The sequence below is a fragment of the Phocoena sinus genome, chromosome 10 (assembly GCF_008692025.1).
Source record: "Phocoena sinus isolate mPhoSin1 chromosome 10, mPhoSin1.pri, whole genome shotgun sequence".
NCBI lineage: Eukaryota > Metazoa > Chordata > Mammalia > Artiodactyla > Phocoenidae > Phocoena > Phocoena sinus.
The window spans coordinates 73907868-73926620 of record NC_045772.1 but is presented as its reverse complement, the minus strand read 5'-3'; the positions used below and the strand labels follow the sequence as shown (position 1 = coordinate 73926620).

Sequence of the window (18753 nt, the reverse complement as noted above, 5' to 3'; positions counted from 1 at the left end):
TAGGCAAGACCAAAAATTCAAAGCAAATTCAATTCTGCTTAAGAGAACATTGTAAAGAAACAATTCTTCATATTACGTGCCTCATATGACCCATTTCAAACCATACAGAATGACACCTTTATGTGTCACTGTCCCAAGAGACAAACAAACGTGAACAGCTAAAACATTTCAAAAGTGCATCAAGCTTCGGAAGTCTCAAACGAAACGTGAATTTTCTGTACATACTCCTGTCAAATGAAGTTATTTCCTGTGCACCACTCCTCTTGCAAAGTGGTCTGCTATTTCCTTTCATTTGACTTGGATCGGCTAGGAGACCTAGAGAAAGATCAGGACGGCTTGTGATTTCTCTCCTGGGACAGTGATCTCTCTCTTCTCCTATATCTAGAAAGGGACTGCTCCAGCTGCGGGAGAAGCTTCTCTGTCTTGGAGATCTGTGGTGAGGGGGAGGACTCCTCCTCCGATAATCATCTCCAGGGCAACGACCCCAAGAAGGAGGCGGCCACGATTTCGACTTCTCCTTTCCCCATTCGACGGGTCCACTCTTACTCGGCAGCCACAGAGTGTTCTCCCGTCTAGTTCTCAGACAGCATCCGCTGCTTCTCGGGGATCTTCATTTTCAACAAGAGCGAAGCCGGGAGGGTTTTCAGCAACCCACACACTTCGGAGTGGTCCATAATATCCTAAAGCTCGTTAGAATTCAGTCTCGTCACCACTGTTTCCAAGATTCCTTACATAAACGTTACAGTCCAACGGACAGGAATCCCGATGCAAGACCCTCCTGGCTCCTGGGTTTCATGGGCCACAGGGTGATCCCGGGCCTCTAGAATCTGGTAGCTGAATCGGCTCACACAAGCTGTCCTGTGGGGATGCTTTTCCCCCTATGTGTCCAGCCCGGGGCCCTGCTGTCTAGGCCCGACCTCCAGGGTGACAGGGTGAACCCCAGGTCCCTGGAGCAAACACTCAGAGCCCTGGTGACCAGGTTCAGGGGGCTGGGGCGGCAGCTGGACATGTGTGGCCACCCTGGTGGTGTTTGGCCCCATCTGCAGTTCCAGTTCCAGCTGAGAAAGAGCCTCGCTGTGTTATTTTCTCCTGGTTGTGTAAGGAGCTCCGGTGTCATTTGACAGAAATGTAGATGGTGTGTTCTTTCTCTCTTTTCTCCCTGCTTCCTCTCATCCCTCTCACCCTCCCTCTCTCCCTCTCCCTCTCTCCCTCCCTCGCTCTCTTCCCTCTCCCTCTTTCCTCTGTGTCTCCCTTTTTCCCTCTCTCCCTCCACCCTCTCCCCCTCCCCGTCCCTCTCCCCGACCTTCTCCCAACTCCCTCTCCACCTCCGTCTCCCGCTCGCTCTCCCCCATCCCTCTCCCTCTCCCCTCCTCCTGCCTCTACCTCCTCCCTCTCCCCCGTCTCTCTCCCGCCTCCCCCCTCCCTCTTCCCACCTCCCCCATCCCTCTTCCCTCTCCCTCGCTCCCTTCCTCTCTCCCTGTCCCTGTTTCCCTGTTCCGCACGCTGTCCCTCTACCTCTTTCCCTCTCCCTCTCCCTCCACCTCCTTCCATCTCTGGAGAGGGAAGGAGGTGGAGGGAGAGGGAGAGAGAGCAGGAGAGGGAGGGGGAGAGGGAGAGAGAGGGGGGAGAGGAAGAGAGGGATAGAGGGATGGAGCGAAAGACGTCTCTCCCTCCCTCCCTCTATCCCTCTCTCCCTCCCTCTCTCCCTCTCCCTCCAAATCTCCCACTGCATCCTGTCTCTCCATCTCCCTCACTCCCTCCCAGAGAGGGAGAGATGGAGAGGCAGAGACAAGGGAGAGGGAGAGAGGGAGAGGGAGAGATGGAGGGAGAGGGAGAGGGAGGGAGAGGAAGAAAGGGAGAGAGATACGGAGAGGAGAGGGAGAGGGGAGGAGAGGGAGAGGGAAAGAGGTCTCTTCCTCCCTCCCTCTCCCTCTGTCCTCCTTATCTCCCCCTCCCTCCCTCTTTCCCTCTCCCTCTCTCTCCACCTGCTTCCCTCTCTGGAGAGGGAAGGAGGTGGGGGGAGGGAGAGGGAGGGGGGAGAGGGACAGAGAGGGGGGAAAGGGAGAGAGGGATAGAGGGAGGGAGCGAAGACGTCTCTCCCTCTCTCCCTCTACACCTCTCTCCCTCCCTCTCTCCTTCTCCTCCCTCTCCCTCTCCCTCCATGTCTCCATCTCCCTCACTCCTTCCCAGATAGGGAGAGATGGAGGAAGAGGCAGAGATAAGGGAGAGGGAGAGAGGGAGAGGGAGAGATGGAGGGAGAGGGAGAGAGGAAGAGAGAGAGGGACAGAGGGAGAGAGAGATAAGAGAGGGAGAGAGACAGGGAGACCAGGAGAGGGAAAATGGTCTCTTCTTCCCTCCCTCTCCCTCTCTCCTCCGTCTCTCCCTCTCTCGCCCTCTCTCCGTCTCCCCCTCTCCTTCCCTCGCCCTTTCCCTTCCTCTCTCTCTCTCCCTCCCTCTGTCACTCCCTCTCCCTCCATCTCTCCCTCGCCCTCACTCCCTCTCAGAGAGGGAGAGATGGAGGGAGAGGCAGAGACAAGGGAGAGGGAGAGAGGGAGAGGGAGACCAGAACAGGGAAACAGGGACAGGGAGAGAGAGAGGGAGAGAAGGAGGAGAGAGGGAGAGGGAGGGAGGAAGAAACCTCTTTCCCTCTCCCTCTCTCCCTCTCCCTCTCTCCCTCTCCCTCTCCCTCTCTCTCTCCCTCTCGCCTTTTCTCTCTCCCTCTCTCCCTCTGCCTTATCTCTGCCTCTCTGGGAGGGAGTGAGGGAGATGGAGAGATGGAGGGAGAGGGAGAGTTGGAGCGAGAGGGAGAGGGAGGAGAAGGAGGGAGGGAGAGGGAGAGAGGGAGGGAGAGAGGGAGAAACGTCTTTCGCTCCCTCCCTCTATCACTCTCTCCCTCTCCACCCTCTCTCTCCCCCTCCTCCCTCCCTCTCCATCTCTCTCTCCCTCTCTCCCCTCCCTCTCCATGTCTCTCTCCCTCTCCCTCCACCTCCTTCCCTCTCCAGAGAGGGAAGGAGGTGGAGGGAGAGGGAGAGGGAAAGATGTAGAGCCAGAGCGTGTGGAACAGGGAAATAGGGACAGGGAGAGAGGAGGGGAGAGAGGGAGAGGGGGAGAGGGAGAGGGGGAGAGGGAGAGGGAAAGGGAGAGAGGGAGAGGGGGAGGGAAAGAGGGAGAGAGAGGGACAGGGAAAGAGGGACAGGGAGAGAGGCAGAGGGAGAGATGGAGGGAGAGGGAGAGTGAGAGGCAGCGAGGTAGAGGGAGAGAGGGAGAAAGGGAGAGAGAGAGGGAGAGCGGTAGAAGTGCTGAGGAGGGGGGCTCCCTCCCCTTCCCACTCCCATCCTCTCCCTACTGCTTTCTCTTTTTTCTGCTTCAACAAACACCAGGCGCCTTTTAGATCAGCCCTGAAGTCAGCGTTGATGCTTGGAGAGCATCCCCGCTGACTTCCAGCCCAGGACCACCACTGGGAGATGAAGTCTGCGGGGCCCTGGGCGCAGGCTGCACAGGCACCTCCTCTGATGCCCGATCTCTCCTCGTTTACGAGGCAGCCGACACTCCCCTCCCTGACTCCCCAAGATTTGGGGCCTTTTTAATATGTGTCGATAATGCCATGAGCTACTATTTAACTCTTCCATGAGGACCCATCTCCCAAAATGCAGTGGTTTTCAGCCTTGGCTGCACTAGAGGACCCCCAGGGAAGGAAGAGACGTCTCTCCCTCCCTCTCTCTTTCTCTCCCTCTGTACTTCTGTCTACCTCTCTCCCTCTCCCTCTCCCTCCGATGAGCTCAGAATCGCAGATGGCCCCCCCATCCCCTCTCTGTGGCTTGCATGGGGGATGCACCTTCTCACTGTGGCCCGGGCATGGCCTTGACATTCAGACATTGGGTCCTGCATGGACACTTGTGTTTGTTCCATAGTGCATGTGGCTGCAGTCTGTGCTTCTGTGGATGGGGGCTGTGCATGAGACCTTCATCTTCCCCGCAGACACCACTGGTGCTCGCTCGGCCTCGCGGGTGATGCGGGGGGCACGGGGGACAGTCTTGTGTCCCCACCTTCTTGGGCTACAGACAGGCCACGCTGGTCCTGTGGTGACTGGGGGCTCCCAGGAGAACCCCACTGCAGACCGGAGAGGTGGCCCCTGAGAAGGTGGCATACGCCTGGGGCCAGGCCTCATCAGTGAGCCATGGGCCACCTGCAGCAACAGGTGTCTCACCGTCCAGGGGCTGGGTGTTCGGGCGCCGTGGGGTTGAGCTACTGTCTGCACGGCAGCCGTGTTTGTCTTCTTGAGCCCGGGGAGGCCCCTTGGTGGCTCCTGGAGAGGCTGGCCGCATTTCTTCCTGCCCTTGGCCTTAGAGCCCATCATGTTCATGCCGTTTCTGGTTCCAAAAAGACCTGTGTTAATATAAGACCATGTGTTAGGACAGCACCAAACTGTCTAGAAATCCGGGCCAGGAGGATTGGCTGTGCCCGCCAGTGGCCTGGGAGCCCTGCCCACCTGCAGAGACCTGGTCCGGTCCCGCGGGGAGGGCGTGGCCCTCGGTCCCCAACGCCTTCCGTCTCTGGGTTCTAGGAGAACTGCGTGATCCTCAGGGAGCTGGTGAGGCTGCAGGCCCTGAAGTCCCGCCTGCTGGGGTTCCACACGCATGCCGACTCCGTGCTGGAGATGAACATGGACAAGACCAGCCAGGTGGTGGCCACTGGCCTAGGTAACACCGCCTCCCCCTGAGTCCCAGTGGGGATGGGGTCAGGCGGACCTTGACCGGACATGGTACTGCCTGAGACCCCACTGTGTCAGCCCTTGGGGGTCACCTTCCCAGACCCTTCATTCTGCCTCGAGGGGTGTGGGGTCGGGGATGGCTGGGGGGGTCGCCCCAGGGACATAGCCGAGCCTCTCCCCTCCGCCCGGAGGTGAGTTGGCCCAGAAGCTGAAGCCCCTCGGGAAGCAGGAGCGGCCATGATCCTGGAGCTAAAGAAGTCCGGGTGCCAGAGTCGGGGCCTGCACTTTGACGGCCCCATCAACACCTGGGACCTGCGTTACTACATGAACCAGTGGGAGGAGACGCGCTACCACGTGGACCAGTACCTGCTCAATGAGTCCTTCCCCATGCAGGCGGTCACACGCGGGCTGCTGGGCATCTCCCAGGAGCTGCTGGGGCTGACCTTCAACCTGGAGGAGGGCACCAACATGTGTCACGAAGATGTGAGGCTCTAAACGGTCTGGGACGCGGCCTCGGGCAAGGTCATCCATTGGCAAGTTCTACCTGATCTCTATCCTCGGTGCGTGCGTGGGGGAACCTGTCGGCCGTGGGCCGGGGCTCCTCTGTGGAAGCGGGGCCCCATCCATGTCCCTCCACAGGGAGGGGAAGTCCGGGCACGCGGCCTGCTTCGGCCTGCAGCCAGGCTGCCTACAGCACCATGGGAGCTGTCAGATCACCATCGCGGCCGTGGTGGTCAACTTCACCAAGCCCACGCCCAACCTGCCCTCCCTGCTGCAGCATGATGAGCGGGAGACCAACTTCCACGACGTCGGGCACGCGATGCACCAGCTCCGATCCCAGGCGCAGGGCTGCAGGCAAGGGTCAGGGAGGGCCCGGGCATGCGTGGTCCTCAGGCAGGCCCTCGCCATGGGATTCTTTCACTGACATCACCCCGCACGTGGTGACGCCCTCGGTGTCAGTTTCCATCATCAAACCCCAGGCACTGGGTGCATCAATAATGGAAATGGATGTCGTCGAGGCTCTAGAGGCTGGAAGACCCAGATCAAGGAGTCAGGGCTGGTTCCCTGCATGGTAAATACGTGTACTCAAGAGGTGCCTTTAAAAAAGACAAAAGAGAGGAAAGGTACGTTGCCTGCAAGTCTGCTGACAGCCGGTGATGAGAACCAGAGGGAAGGCTCTGGGGCCGGGGGCGCAGTGCCCTGTGAGCTTGGGGGCTGCTGCCAGTCTCTGTGGAGGCTCAGCAAGTCCCAGTGACTTCCCCACATGCGGGGCGCCAGCTGAGCGTCTGGGCCCAGGACCCACTGCTCGTTCAGTCTTCCTGTGGTCAGCCCTTCATCCTGAGAGCGATGCTCTCACAGGCTGCACCACGGCGTGTGGGGACAGTTTACTGAGCTGTACAGATGTCACTACTGCTTTGGAGCATTTCCATCACCCCGAAAATGTCCCTCACACCCTTAGCTATCACTCCGTCCCCTCGCCAGCCCCTGACAACCAGGAACCCACTCGCTGACTCTGTGGATCTACCTGCTCTGGACGTTTCTCCTCAGTGGGGTCATGCCCTGTGTGTCCTTCTGTGTATGACTTCTCTCGCTGAGCATTGTGTTCTCAGCGTGTATCGACGTGGCAGCGAGCCTCAGGGCTTCACCGCATTGCATGGCTGAGGGACGTAAAGAAGACGAGAGAAAAGAAAAGAACGTTGCATGCAAGTCTGGTGACAGCCGGTGATGAGAACCAGAGGGAAGTCTCCGGGGCCGGGGGCACCGTGCCCTGTGAGGCCCTGGCGCTGCTGCCAGTCTTGGTGGGGCACGGGCAGCACCATCCCTCAGGAGCTGCTGGACAAGCTCATCAAGTCCCGGGAGGCCAACCCAGATGCGGCCGGACCGAGGGAAGGGAAGGGGGCTTCCGGTCTGCCCGGCTGGAAAGCGCGGCCTGGACACGGTGCCAGCCCCCTGTCTCCTTCCTCCCGCCCCCCAGGCCTCTTCAACCTGCGCCAGATTGTCCTGGCCAAGGTGGTTCAGGCCCTGCACACGCAGACGCCCTCAGACCCAGCCCAGGAGAATGCTTACCTCTGCCAGGAGATCCTGGGGTTCCCAGCCATGCCAGGTAGCCAAGCGCACGCCGGCCCCACCTTAGCGGTCGGTTGGCGGCTACTGCCCAGGTCCAGAGGATCGTCTGGTGGTGTGTGAATGGGGACCGACTGACGGGCTCCGGCCGAGGCCCGCTGACCTCTGGCCTCTTCCTGCCACGGTTCCTTGGCTGGTCCCTCCAGCTGTGGCCCGCGGAGTCCGAGGGTGGGGTGGGAGGCTCTGCACATGCTTTCTAGAGAGCCTGGAAAAGGCAGGAGAGGGCTTCATACCCCGGACAGAAGGCATCAACGAGGTTTGCCCATGCGTGTCGGTGCGGACACGCGGTTCACTCCCTCGTGAGCGCTTTAACCAGCGATCTGCCCGTGGTGGAGGGCGAGCCCTGACTCATCTCTCGCAGCCTCGGCAGCTGACCTTGTAAGAGGCTTAAGAGTGAACCCTCGTGAGCTTCAGCAGAAAGTCGGCAAAGATTTATTTGTGTCCCTCCACTGAACTGCCAGCAAGGTCCCTGTTTTCTACAAATGTTGGGCCAATAATCTCTCTAGTGGCAGGGGACTCAGACAAGGCTGCTTTGAGGCCCCCACCCCTGCTCTGGGGCAGGGGCACTGAGCAGCCAGGGGGCCGGGCAGGAGCCCCTCCGCGTGTGTCCCAGTGACCCACCTGCCTGCGACCCTCGATCGCCTGGCAGGAAGCTACGACGCCCAGTCCTATGGCCAGTCAGTCCTACAAGAAACACTGGAACCAGTTTCTGCCAACCCACCAAAAAAAACGACTTCAAAGGCAACGTGGTGTCACAGGAAGGGCTTGTTTCTGTGTTTGTTTGTTTTTAGTTCATTAGGCCTCACTTAAAATTCTGATTCCACAATGCACTTGCTTTGGGATCTTGAACAACACTCATAACCTCTGCAAGTTTCAGTATAGTAAGTTTATGTGATTACCTTCATCTGTAATAGCCCTGTGTTGCAATCTTAATTAATTCAGATTAATTCATCTTAATCTTAATCTCAAGTTCAGATCAAAGACTAGTTCCTCTGTGACTTCTCCTCTGAACTGATTCAAAAGCCTTCTCTCCCGTCCTCATTTGGCTTCTCTTCTCTTCTGGAATCTCATAAGAACTTCTATGACCTCTTTGGTTTTTTGTTGTTGCTGTTGTCTGTTTGTTTTTTAATTGAAATATAGTTGATTTACAATGTCGTGTCCGTTTCAGGTGTACAGCACAGTGATTCCGTTTTCAGATTCTTTCCCCTTATAAGTTGTTACAAAATATTGAGTACAGTTCCCTGTGACATAGACGAGATCCTTGTTGTATCAATTCTATGCCTTCTTTGAATGACCGTAGCACTTGTTGTCTGTATCATTTTTATATCTGTTTTGGCTTTGTGACTGAAAATGAAAATTTTCTATTTGTTCATGTCCTGGCCCTTCCTTAAAAATCTGTTCATTTACCTATTTCATATGTATTGACTACATGTTAGACACTGTGTTAGCTGCTTGTTCTAGATGTTAGTAAAATATAGACCTTCCCAGTATTTGTGGGAAAACAAAAAAGTGAACAACTTATGTCCCAAATAGCTTTGTACTTCCCAAAGAGAGCACACCTCGTAGGTACAATAAATATATGTATTATACATAAATGTATAAATAGTTAATGGCATTAAAAACTTGAGATAACTGCTTTTCTATTCTGAGGAAATGATGATTATATTTCACCAGGAGCTCAATACCACTCTGAGAATGAGGGCTTAACCCCCGACCTGGCTCACTGCATCGCTTTCTTATATGAAAATAGACAAGTCTGTACATGCTCTCTACAAAAAGGCTTATCTGGCATGAATTTCAGATAGCTAGAAGAAAAATTCAAGAGGTTCAGAGAAGCATGCAGAAGCTCAGATGATTGTCTGGCACTAATACAACTTGCTTGACAGGAAAATAGAGCTGTAAATCTCACAAAAGTAGATGATCTTCTAAGAATTTCAAAACCGCCTGCTATTAATGAGAAATCCTAGAAGAACCGCTTCTTTTAAAGCATACTGATAATATGCTTTACAGTTTTATATTCAGAAGCCTATGTTTTGGCTAAGTGAGCTTCAGGAATGAAGGAAGCTTGTGGTTCAGTTCCATCTACTCTGGAACCTCTGGTCAAAACACCTACTTCTGTGCTCAGCCATCTTATCATCTGTAAAATGGAGGCAACTCTAAGAAAACATAGTTACAGAGATCTTGCACAGTTTCCTGTGCCACTGTCTTCATTTGTTTCAGGAAACCAATAACGTCTAAGCTACTACTGCAAAGAGTGCAGTGTTACTTGGGGTCATCTAGTGCAGCTCTGTCAAAGTAAAGAAAAGGAAAAGGGCCTAGAATAACTATAATTTTCCCAAGAGGACACTATTATTTTATGGTAAATCTGAGTCAAGAACCCTGATCTCTTTGATGCCATTCCATCGTTCTTCCGTTGGGTTCTCAACAACCCAGAGAAAGAAAGAGAAATAAAACTCCTGTGTGCTGTGTCACTGGTACAGGACGAGGCAAGATTGGAATTGGAGAACTACATATTAACAGATATTTGGGAAATTCTTCAAACTAATTAAGATATATACCAGGTACATAAAAAACAGTATGTTTGCCCAAGATGATTCTGTGGAATGAACAGAACTGGTAACTGAAGGTGTCTGTGTGCTGCAGTTCCAAACAGGATGGGTGAATGCTTGTTTTCTGGCACCTTTAAGACTCCACCCCAATATACACATTAAAATAAAATTAACATTTCAACTGGGTCATATTTAATTCTGCATGCTCTTGTAAGTCAGCAAAATATTCCTTCCATATATCATTTAAGTTGTCACTAACTTTCTTTTCTTTTCATTTTGTTTTTTTTTTTTGTTTGTTTTTTGAGGTACACAGGCCTCTCACTGCTGTGGCCTCTCCCGTTGCGGAGCACAGACTCCGGACGTGCAGGGTCAGTGGCCATGGCTCACGGGCCCAGTCGCTCCGCGGCATGTGGGATCTTCCCAGACCGGGGCACGAACCCGTGTCCCCTACATCGGCAGGCGGACTCTCAACCACTGAGCCACCAGGGAAGCCCGTCACTCACTTGAGTTTTAATTTCTAAAAGTCTTTCCAAACACAAAACAGAGGTGGGAAAATGGTATATGGGAAACTGCAGAGATGAAATAAGTTTACTTCATTCGGCATAAAGATGAATACCCAAACAACTTCTGCATAGCCGAAAGTGTCCAAATCTACTATCTTCGTTTTGTAGTCAAGGCTTCCAGAAAAATATGCTAACGGATTCCTAATTACCCAAATGCCCCATATCTGTTTCAGTAAGTATCATTATATACTATGGAAATTTTTCTCAGTGACACAGAAAGACATCCTGGCCAAGCATCCCCCTGCCCATGACACAGAGATGATGGTCTCAAGCTACCTTGAAGGCGTTGGAGCCCAATTTATCCATTACTAATATTAATGGAGGACAAAACTTCATATTCTGTTTGCTCTGTGTTTGTTAAATCACTTCTTCCCTTCATTAAAATAGGTGACACATAATTGAGTCTGTAGTGTGTGTATCACTGGAAACTGAACACATTTTTGTTGGTTTTATTAATGTCATAGGTTTCTAGGGAGGGTCTACTAAATAACTAAGTCTAGTTTCACAGTTACAAATAAATTATGATGTAATTTTGAATAAATTAAGCTCATCATAAAGGAAGGATACTGATAGTTGCTACTACCCCTTCCTTGAGGGGCTCTTGTAAAGCACTAAATAAAGTAACAGGGGTTTATATGCATGCATATATTTTCAATGATATTTGAACACACTTGAAAAGAACTCTACAGAATGCATTATAAAACCTCGATGCTGTGTGTCCCTAGTTCCCAGCTCTCTCATTAAAACTATTTAAATGAACAAAATGTTATCTATTAGGATAGCTATCAGAGTACTCCAAATACTACTTCTTGCAGTACCCTGTCCCAACCATTTGCCTTCCTCTTCCCATTAGTCCTTAATTCAGAAACCTCAGAGATTTGTTCATTAATTTATGAACATATTTCTTCATTCAGCCAAGAAAATTGATGGGTCCCTTACCAAATTTCAGGCACCCTTCTTCAGTATGTTTTCTAGGCGTGTTCAGGAAACACAGATGAATATAGCCTCTCTCGAGCTGAGGGGAGAGACAAAAGTAAAGAAGCAAATATAAAATCGTCAGTGTAAATACGTAAATAAAAATTGAATAAATGGGTAGAATAACTAGTATATCAGGTAACTGCTGGAGGAAAACAGCAAGCAGGGAAGGGGGATGGAGATTGTCAGCTGGTAGGAGGAGGCTGCGATCCGAAACTAAGTGATCACTGAGGGCTTTCTGGGGAAGATAAAATTTAAGAGGGAACCTAAGGTTGTGAGAGGGAGCAAGGTGCATATCTGGGAAGTGAATAGTACAAGCAGAGGGAACAGTCAGATGGAAAGGCAATGAGGCAAGAGTGGGCTTGGAGTATCCAAGGAGCAGAAAGGATGTCAGTGTGTGGAAAACAGAGGGAGCAAAGTGGAGAGGAAAAGAAAACAGTCAGAGAGGAAACAGAGGCCCAGATTTCTAGGGCTGTGGAGGCACTTTGAGGACTTTGCTTTTCCTGTGAAGAAGCCATTGAAGAGACTTGAGTGACATGATCTGACTTATGTTTTAACAGGATCTCTCTGGAGGCCATGTTGATTAGAGACTGCAGGAGAATAAGGACAAGCCCCAGAAGACCAATAGTTGATTCAAATGTCAAGAAACATTTATGCCTTCACCCTTAAACGTCACAAATGATGCCATTTCCATTGAGCTATTGAAAAATATAATCTGGCTTTCAAAACAATAAACCAGAAGGCATTTTCTCACATAAGCAAGATCACAAACAACTGTCAGCTAAAGTTGAAATAGCAACAAATCAAATAATAACAAAAAACATTTTTTATAGATTTTAAAACCTTACAAAGCATTTTCTTGTCCATTATCTAAGTTAATCCTCAAATCAACGTCATGAGATAGTTATTATTTTCCCATTAGAAGTGACCGCATATTAAAGCCTTAGTGATTGCTCAAGAAGAGCTGAAATCTTGAGTGTACATCTACTAATGCCAAGGTTGGGATTTTTACCCATGGGAACATTGGATGCTAAAATCCACAGGGATTTTCAGCTCAAGATGGCAGACTAGGAAATATATTTACTTTCTGGTCCTCCTGAAACCATGTTTAAATAAAACGGCAGAAATACCAAAATTAATCAACCAATAAAAGCCAAGACATTGTGGAAGTCATCAACCACAGAAAGATTTCAACACATTTCGAGAAGGCAAACAATGAAATAGAGGGGCCATGAATAAAATAATGAAGAAAAGACTACCCTAAGTAGCGTCTGCACAAAGCCAGTCAGCTTTTGCTGAGCCCTGGTTATAGTAAAGGACAGAGGAAAGAAGAGGGGCTGAAAACAAGGAGACAAAAGTCATTTTAGGAAAAAACGTTCATTTAATGAGCTCCAGGGAACACTCAGCCTGCTGCCATACTCACTCATGTATTACAGTGGATTGTTGGTAAGCAAGACAAGAAAACAGGGAACCAACAAACAAAACTCAAGACACTGCTTCTTACTGAACTCTTCTCAAATGAGATCAAGAAGTTATGGTTCAATGCCATAGCTGTAAATCATTTCTGCTCCTGGAGAGGTCAGAAAGGGCTTATAATAGTTACCCTTTTTTTTTCAGACAGAATTTAGGTCTGAGCAAAAGCTTTTGTGTCCTCCAACCTCAAAGTTTATTGGGGATGGAAGTCCAAATTTGCTTTGACATACCATAAAAAGAATCTCATGAGCAGAGGGTCAAACTACTTTTGGAATATATGAATTATGCCCAGTGTTATTTTAAATAGATTTTAAACAAAAATATATAAATTTTTATGGATCTATATGATTCTGGGTTCTGAAACTTCTACATGTTACATGCCTGATATATAATACACAATGTCAGTCCCAGGAGAGAGAAAACACTCCAATGAAGCAAGCCAAAGAAACAAGATTCGAACAAGGTAAAACGACGTGTAGACCAAGACCAGGATTTTTCAATTCTTTCCTGTCATGCTGTAGCTTCCAGCTCCTGAATAACAACACATGTTTCCCTTGTCCTAGACACACAAGAGTATGTCTCCTCTATGGGGCATAAGAAGCTCTAGAGTTACATATGTGTAGTAAAGAGTGGACCCAGCCGGCATACTCACAATGACCAAATTGTGTTGATCGTACTTTATTTTAAACCAATACATCGCTCCATGCTGAAGTTGCAATAAATGATATATTTGCTTTATAGACATGAATGAGATGCCTTACTGGATATACTCCAGGAAGGCCAGAGAAACTGGCTTCTAATCCATACAGAATAATTCATTGATGAATTCCTTTCAGGATAGCCCATGATTTATCAAGAATATAAGCTTTACATACCTGGATCCTTCAAACTAGACCAAAGGGAAAAATCTAGGCTGCAAGCCTCAATTAGAAATGTGGGATGGTGCTATGCTGACAACTGGTGGTCCCCGACCTATCTTCTGAGATTAGAACCCAGTGTGGTGGATGACCAATTCACACATTGAACAAAAGAACACCTCCTACAGGGCAGTGTATGTGTTCGTTACAGGTATGGCACTTAGGGCTAAGTATCATAACGACTTCAAGAAAAAAAAGCAAAAGTAACACATGAAGCATATATGATAAGGAGGCACCAGAGTCCAGAGCACGAGCTCTGGAATCACACAGGCTTGCTTCAAATCCCGGCTAAGCCACTACCATCTGTATACCCTGAAGAACAGTCGAAGGTTTAAATGTTCTTTTACCAAATTTCGAAAAACAAGTGAAGAAAGAACCTACCTGCCAGGAAGCGACATTGTGGGGTGCAGCACCCAGTCAGGTCAGGGCTCTGCATCCCCTGCTCAGAAACCTTCACCGCCTGGCTCATGGTGATGCTGGCAGCTCAGCAGCCCTGGAGAAGGCGCTCCTGTCTCCAGGGCTCGCGGACAAGCTGGGGAGGTCCACGGAGGAGGCGGGCCACAGCCTGGCAAGCTCTGGGTGCCTCCTGCACTCAGCTCTCGGCAGGCTCTGGCCTCTGGGCCCCGTTGCGGGGAAGGGCTGGCCGATACATACCCAGGGCTGAGGGGCCTGCAGAGCTGGTGCCCAGGCAGGGTGAGCTCTGGAGGAGAAGGCTTCCACAGTCTCCAACAGTCTCCGCATGGTGGCCCATCCGGTGCCAAACACCTGCCACCCACAGCGACAAGTCCCAGCAGCTAGAAAGTCCGGAAGGGGTCAGGCTCTTTGCCCTTGGGCCGGGTTTCTCCAGGAGCTGGGCTTGCGTGGGGCCCCCAGCCCACCCCCTGACCCGCCCGCCCTTGCTCTGTGACACGTACAATGCAATGTCAACACCCAGGCTGAGCCGGCCAGTGTTCAGTGCGTGCTAGACCTTGAGAAGAGTTAGCAGCTAGGGAGAAGCTCTCCCACTGTCACTCGCTTTTCTCAGATCAGCCAGGCAGCCCATCTCACCTCAAAGCTATGGACACCACACCTCCTTCCCAGGCTATTGTTTTCTGTTCTGCCCCTGTTTTCCCTTTCCATTCTGCCCCTCTTTTTCCCAGCACCCCATTTACGGCTTCGGGTGTCATCAGTGCTGCAGCAGGCACCACCTCTGACCCCGAAGCTATGGACACCACACCACCTTCCCAGGCTATCGTTTTCCGTTCTGCCCCTGTTTTCCCTTTCCATTCTGCCTCTCTTTTCCCCAGCACCCCATTTACGGCTTCGGGTGTCATCGGTGCTGCAGCAGGCAGCACCTCTGACCCCGAAGCTATGGACACCACACCTCCTCCCTAGGCTATCTTTTTCCGTTCTTCCCCTGTTTTCCCTTTCCATTCTGCCCCTGTTTTCCCCAGCACCCCCCCCCCCCATTTATGGCTTAAGCTGGCATCGCTGCTTCAGCAGGCAGCAGCTCTGACACCAAACCTATGGACACCACACCTCCTTCCCAGGGCTGTCATTTTCCAGTCTGCCCCATCTCCAAGTAGAACCACTACTTATTTCACACGGCTGTTCCTAGTTCTGGGAACACAACACTCACTGGTAGCAATGCCTCAGCCCATGCCTCGACTCATTTACCTGCAATGCTGGCCAACAGATAGACCAACACTTCAAAGTTATGACAGAAAGTTGAGTAAGTTATACGCTTGGAATTGCATTTATTATTATTAACAAGCACAACTGTAGTGCTTAGACTGTAACAAGTCATATTCTAAGTGCTTAGCAAATATTAACTCACTTAATCCTCATAATGGCAACCCTATAGGTAGGTAATGTTCATAATATTCACCTTTTTTGGGGGAAACTGAGGCCCAGAGGGGTTGAATAGCTTGTCTAATGCCACACAGTAAGTAGCGGGCAGAAACCCAGGATGAAAATTTCAGCTCAGAAATTTCTGGTGTTGAGACCTGGAAGAACAAGAACATGTTTGGAATATTAACTTGGGGTAGTATCTGAATCCATTGAGAAATGGTTTTGCTTTCTTTTGTTTTTTTTTTAACTTAGAAATGCCAGTTGGATGAAGATTAATGAAAAAAAAAGTAGAAAGTAAAAGAGGAAGGTGCCTGAAGTGAGACATAACCTCTTCCCTGTAAGTACTAGGGGGTGGGCGTCCTGTGGGAAAGGATGGAGCTCTCTCTACAGGTTTGTCACCAGGATGAACAAGGAGAAACATGGCAACCACTGTACTGGTTTCGATGATTCCTCAAAACAAAGGCTTCAGTTTCCAAGAAATACCCACGGTAGCATACCTACTGTGTGTCAGACATGCCACCAAGTGTGTTTCCAGTCACACATTTTAAATGGAGAAATAGTTCCTATGAGGTACGCATTAGTTCCCTATGGCTGCTGTAACAAATGACTACCAATGAGCTCGCGTAAAACAAAACACACTCATTCTCTTATGGTTCTGGAAGATGGAGGTCCAAAACCAGTTTCCCTGGGCTGGAACCAGGAGTTGACAAGGCCGTCCATCCACCTTCTAGAGGCTCTAAGGGAGAATCTGTTTCCTTGACAGCATTCCTTGACTTCTGGCCACATCAATCCAACCCCAATTCATCATCACATTCTCTTTGGAGTAAAAACTCCCTCCGCCTCTCTCTTACAAGAACACCAGTGGTTACATCTGTGTCCATCCAGGTAGTCCAGAAGAATCTCCCCATCTCAAAACCCTTACTTTCATCTCACTGGCAAAGTCCCTTCTGCCATTTAAGGTGACATTCACAGGTTCTGGGGATTAGAAGGTGGACATTTGGGGGCAACGGTATTATTCAGTCTACTACAAGGTAGATACTATTATCTTTCTCAGATGTAGGAAATGAAGTTTAGGGAAGTAATTTGTCTCAGGTCTACAATTTCCAGAGTAGAGATTTAAATTCTGCCAGTGAGACTTTAGGACACACTCTAAACAACTTTAACCTGTGTCCTTAATTACTGCATAATCCTTGGTTAAGAGTCACACTTAGGTATCAAGACCCAACTGAATATAACACAAGTACTGTCTCCTCTTTCACTATGTTTGCCTGGTGTATTTATGAATCTTGCCCAGAGCAGAAGAGTTCAGAAAATTGTTATGCACGTTTACTAGGAGAAAGCATTTACTGTTTGATGTGCACGGAGTAACAGAAGGCTATTTAAAATAAAATAAAATAAAATAAAATATGCCACCAAATCGTCAAGTGTCACAACAGAGGTAACCCCATGGGAGTCTTGAGGAGACTAAAATTATCTCCAATTGTGCAGGTGAGAAAAGTTTCACTAAAGGCAGGTGTAGTTCAGCCAAGCCCTACGGCACAGAAGTAGGAATTTGGATATGTACGAATGGGAAAAAAGACATTTTAGGCATGGGAAACAGTTTAATGCCGAATGGATGAGAAATATGCATTAGACCTTTCTAAATCAACTGGCTTATTAACTCAGTAAATCAGATTTGGTCAGTCAAGCCAGCTTTAGCTGATTACTTATCCAGGGCATAGCTGTTGAGAGTAATTTTTGTCATAGAACAGTAAATAAAATTGTTGAACTATAGCTTTAGGCTTGCTAAGTGAAACAGATTGCTCTAGATGATTTTCAAGTGACTTACTTGGTACTATTCACGAAATTGGGGGTTAACAACTGCTTAAGACAACATAGAGAATTGATCTTAAATAGTACTTGAAGCAGTTACTGTGTAAAGTATCTGTTCAGTAGCTCATGGTAAATAGATGTTTATAATCCCCATTGGACAACCAACTGCTTTTTTGCAAATGGTAATGTGAACTGCTGTTGCATAAACTATAGTAATGACCACCTACCTAATTTGTTGTCCAAACCAGAAATCTTCTAACAATACTGGTCTCCTAATAAAAGTAAGCACGAAGCTAACACACACTGGGTGTCTCCCGTGTGCCTGTGCATGCATCTATATCTCACTGAACCCCCATAACAGCCCCCAAGAGAGGGACTCTGAGTGTCCCCATGCTGCTGGTGGAGAAACAGGCACAGGAAGGTTCAATAGTCTATCTACCTAAGATAACACAGAGGGTGGGAGAGCCTGTTTTTAAACCATCTGCCTCCAATTCCAGGTGCCAGGAGCCAGATTCAGCCTACAGGCCTCTTCTGCTCATCTGGAGGTGAAACCATGTGTAAGGATTAGTCAAATCCTGTCTTCACTTCTCAAGGTAGCTTGAACACTTGCACGTCCTCCAAATAGCATGTAGCATAAGCAATAAGATGTTTGCCCCGGGTATTGTCCAGGCACTTGGAATCAGCTGTTTCTATTTAGGCTGAGCTGGTTAAGACTGGAGAGGACCACCTATCTTCCACCTGGGCCAGTGCCGTTTGACCTCCCGCCATCAGAGGGCCGAAAACTACAGCCTGAGAATGTGCTGAGCCCTGTAGCCTAGTTACGCCAGCTCAGAACAATGATGAGCACACCTCTTTCCAATCACCTTTCCTCATGCTCCCCATGCCTCATACTGCCCTGCTTCTTTATCCTTTATCCCATAGATACCGCAAGCCCCTTGCCTTTGGGGAGGCGGATTTGAGACCTATTGTGACGTCACTTCCTTGCTTGGCTGCCTTGTGAATAAACCTCCTCTTTGCTGCAAACCTCAGCATGCCAGTGTTTTGGCTTTCTGCGCCTCAGACAAAATGGTAGGGAGCAGTGGTAAAGGTCCCTTGCCTGTGAGGGAAGCTGATTACTAGTAGTCACGTTGCGGATGTTTTCTCCTCCCGGAGGGGCAGACGTCCTGCTCTTCCAGAAAGAAGGCAGAAAGGCAGGAGCTGGACCCTTGCTCTCAGGGTCACCGTCACCTAGGAGCTCATTAGAAGCACAGAATCCAGGCCCCACCCAGAACTACTGAATTACAGCCTGCATTTAACAAGATCCACAAGAGAGGCATACCCATATTAAAGTTAGAGAGGCACCAACCTGGAGTCCACATAGCTCATCCCTAGGGTCATCCTCTTCTCCGCAGCTAATGAAAATGAGGCAAAGATTCATCCCGAGCCTACTCTGCCTCAGTCACTTGGGTATCACATGAGCTCTTTTAATCCTCCCGAGAGCATGCAAATGAGACTGAGGGTCAGAGTGGTCAAGCACCCAAGGTTCCGTAAAAGAACATGACCAAGGCTCACTGGAGCCCAGACCTCCAAAGATGAAGGCCCCTGAGTACAGCATGGCACCACAACAGCCCAAACGGTGGGCCTGGAGGGTAGGCCAGGGTTCCCACGCAGAGTTTACACCATTCGACAGATGCCCACAGCAGACCACAAGGCAATATGAGAAGTAAGTTCTGATTGTGGAATCTCTGAATTTTGAGATTTAAAGAAAAAAATCTGTTTTGGGGGGGCTGGTTAAAACAGGTCTACCAAGGAGTAAAGAG

General features: G+C 49.6%; 1 protein-coding gene and 1 pseudogene across 1 annotated transcript; one reads left to right on the top strand and one right to left on the bottom strand.

Moving 5' to 3' along the window:
- Positions 1 to 278: 278 nt before the first annotated feature.
- Positions 279 to 1352, bottom strand: LOC116761196 (annotated as a pseudogene).
- Positions 1353 to 4361: 3009 nt separating this feature from the next.
- Positions 4362 to 14686, top strand: LOC116761195 (thimet oligopeptidase-like). The gene is given in 9 exon segments (XM_032646956.1): positions 4362 to 4373; positions 4565 to 4700; positions 4903 to 4944; positions 4947 to 5271; positions 5351 to 5566; positions 6448 to 6576; positions 6682 to 6815; positions 7449 to 7512; positions 14452 to 14686. Coding segments are annotated over 9 exon segments (1293 nt in total).
- The last annotated feature ends 4067 nt before the right edge of the window (positions 14687 to 18753 follow it).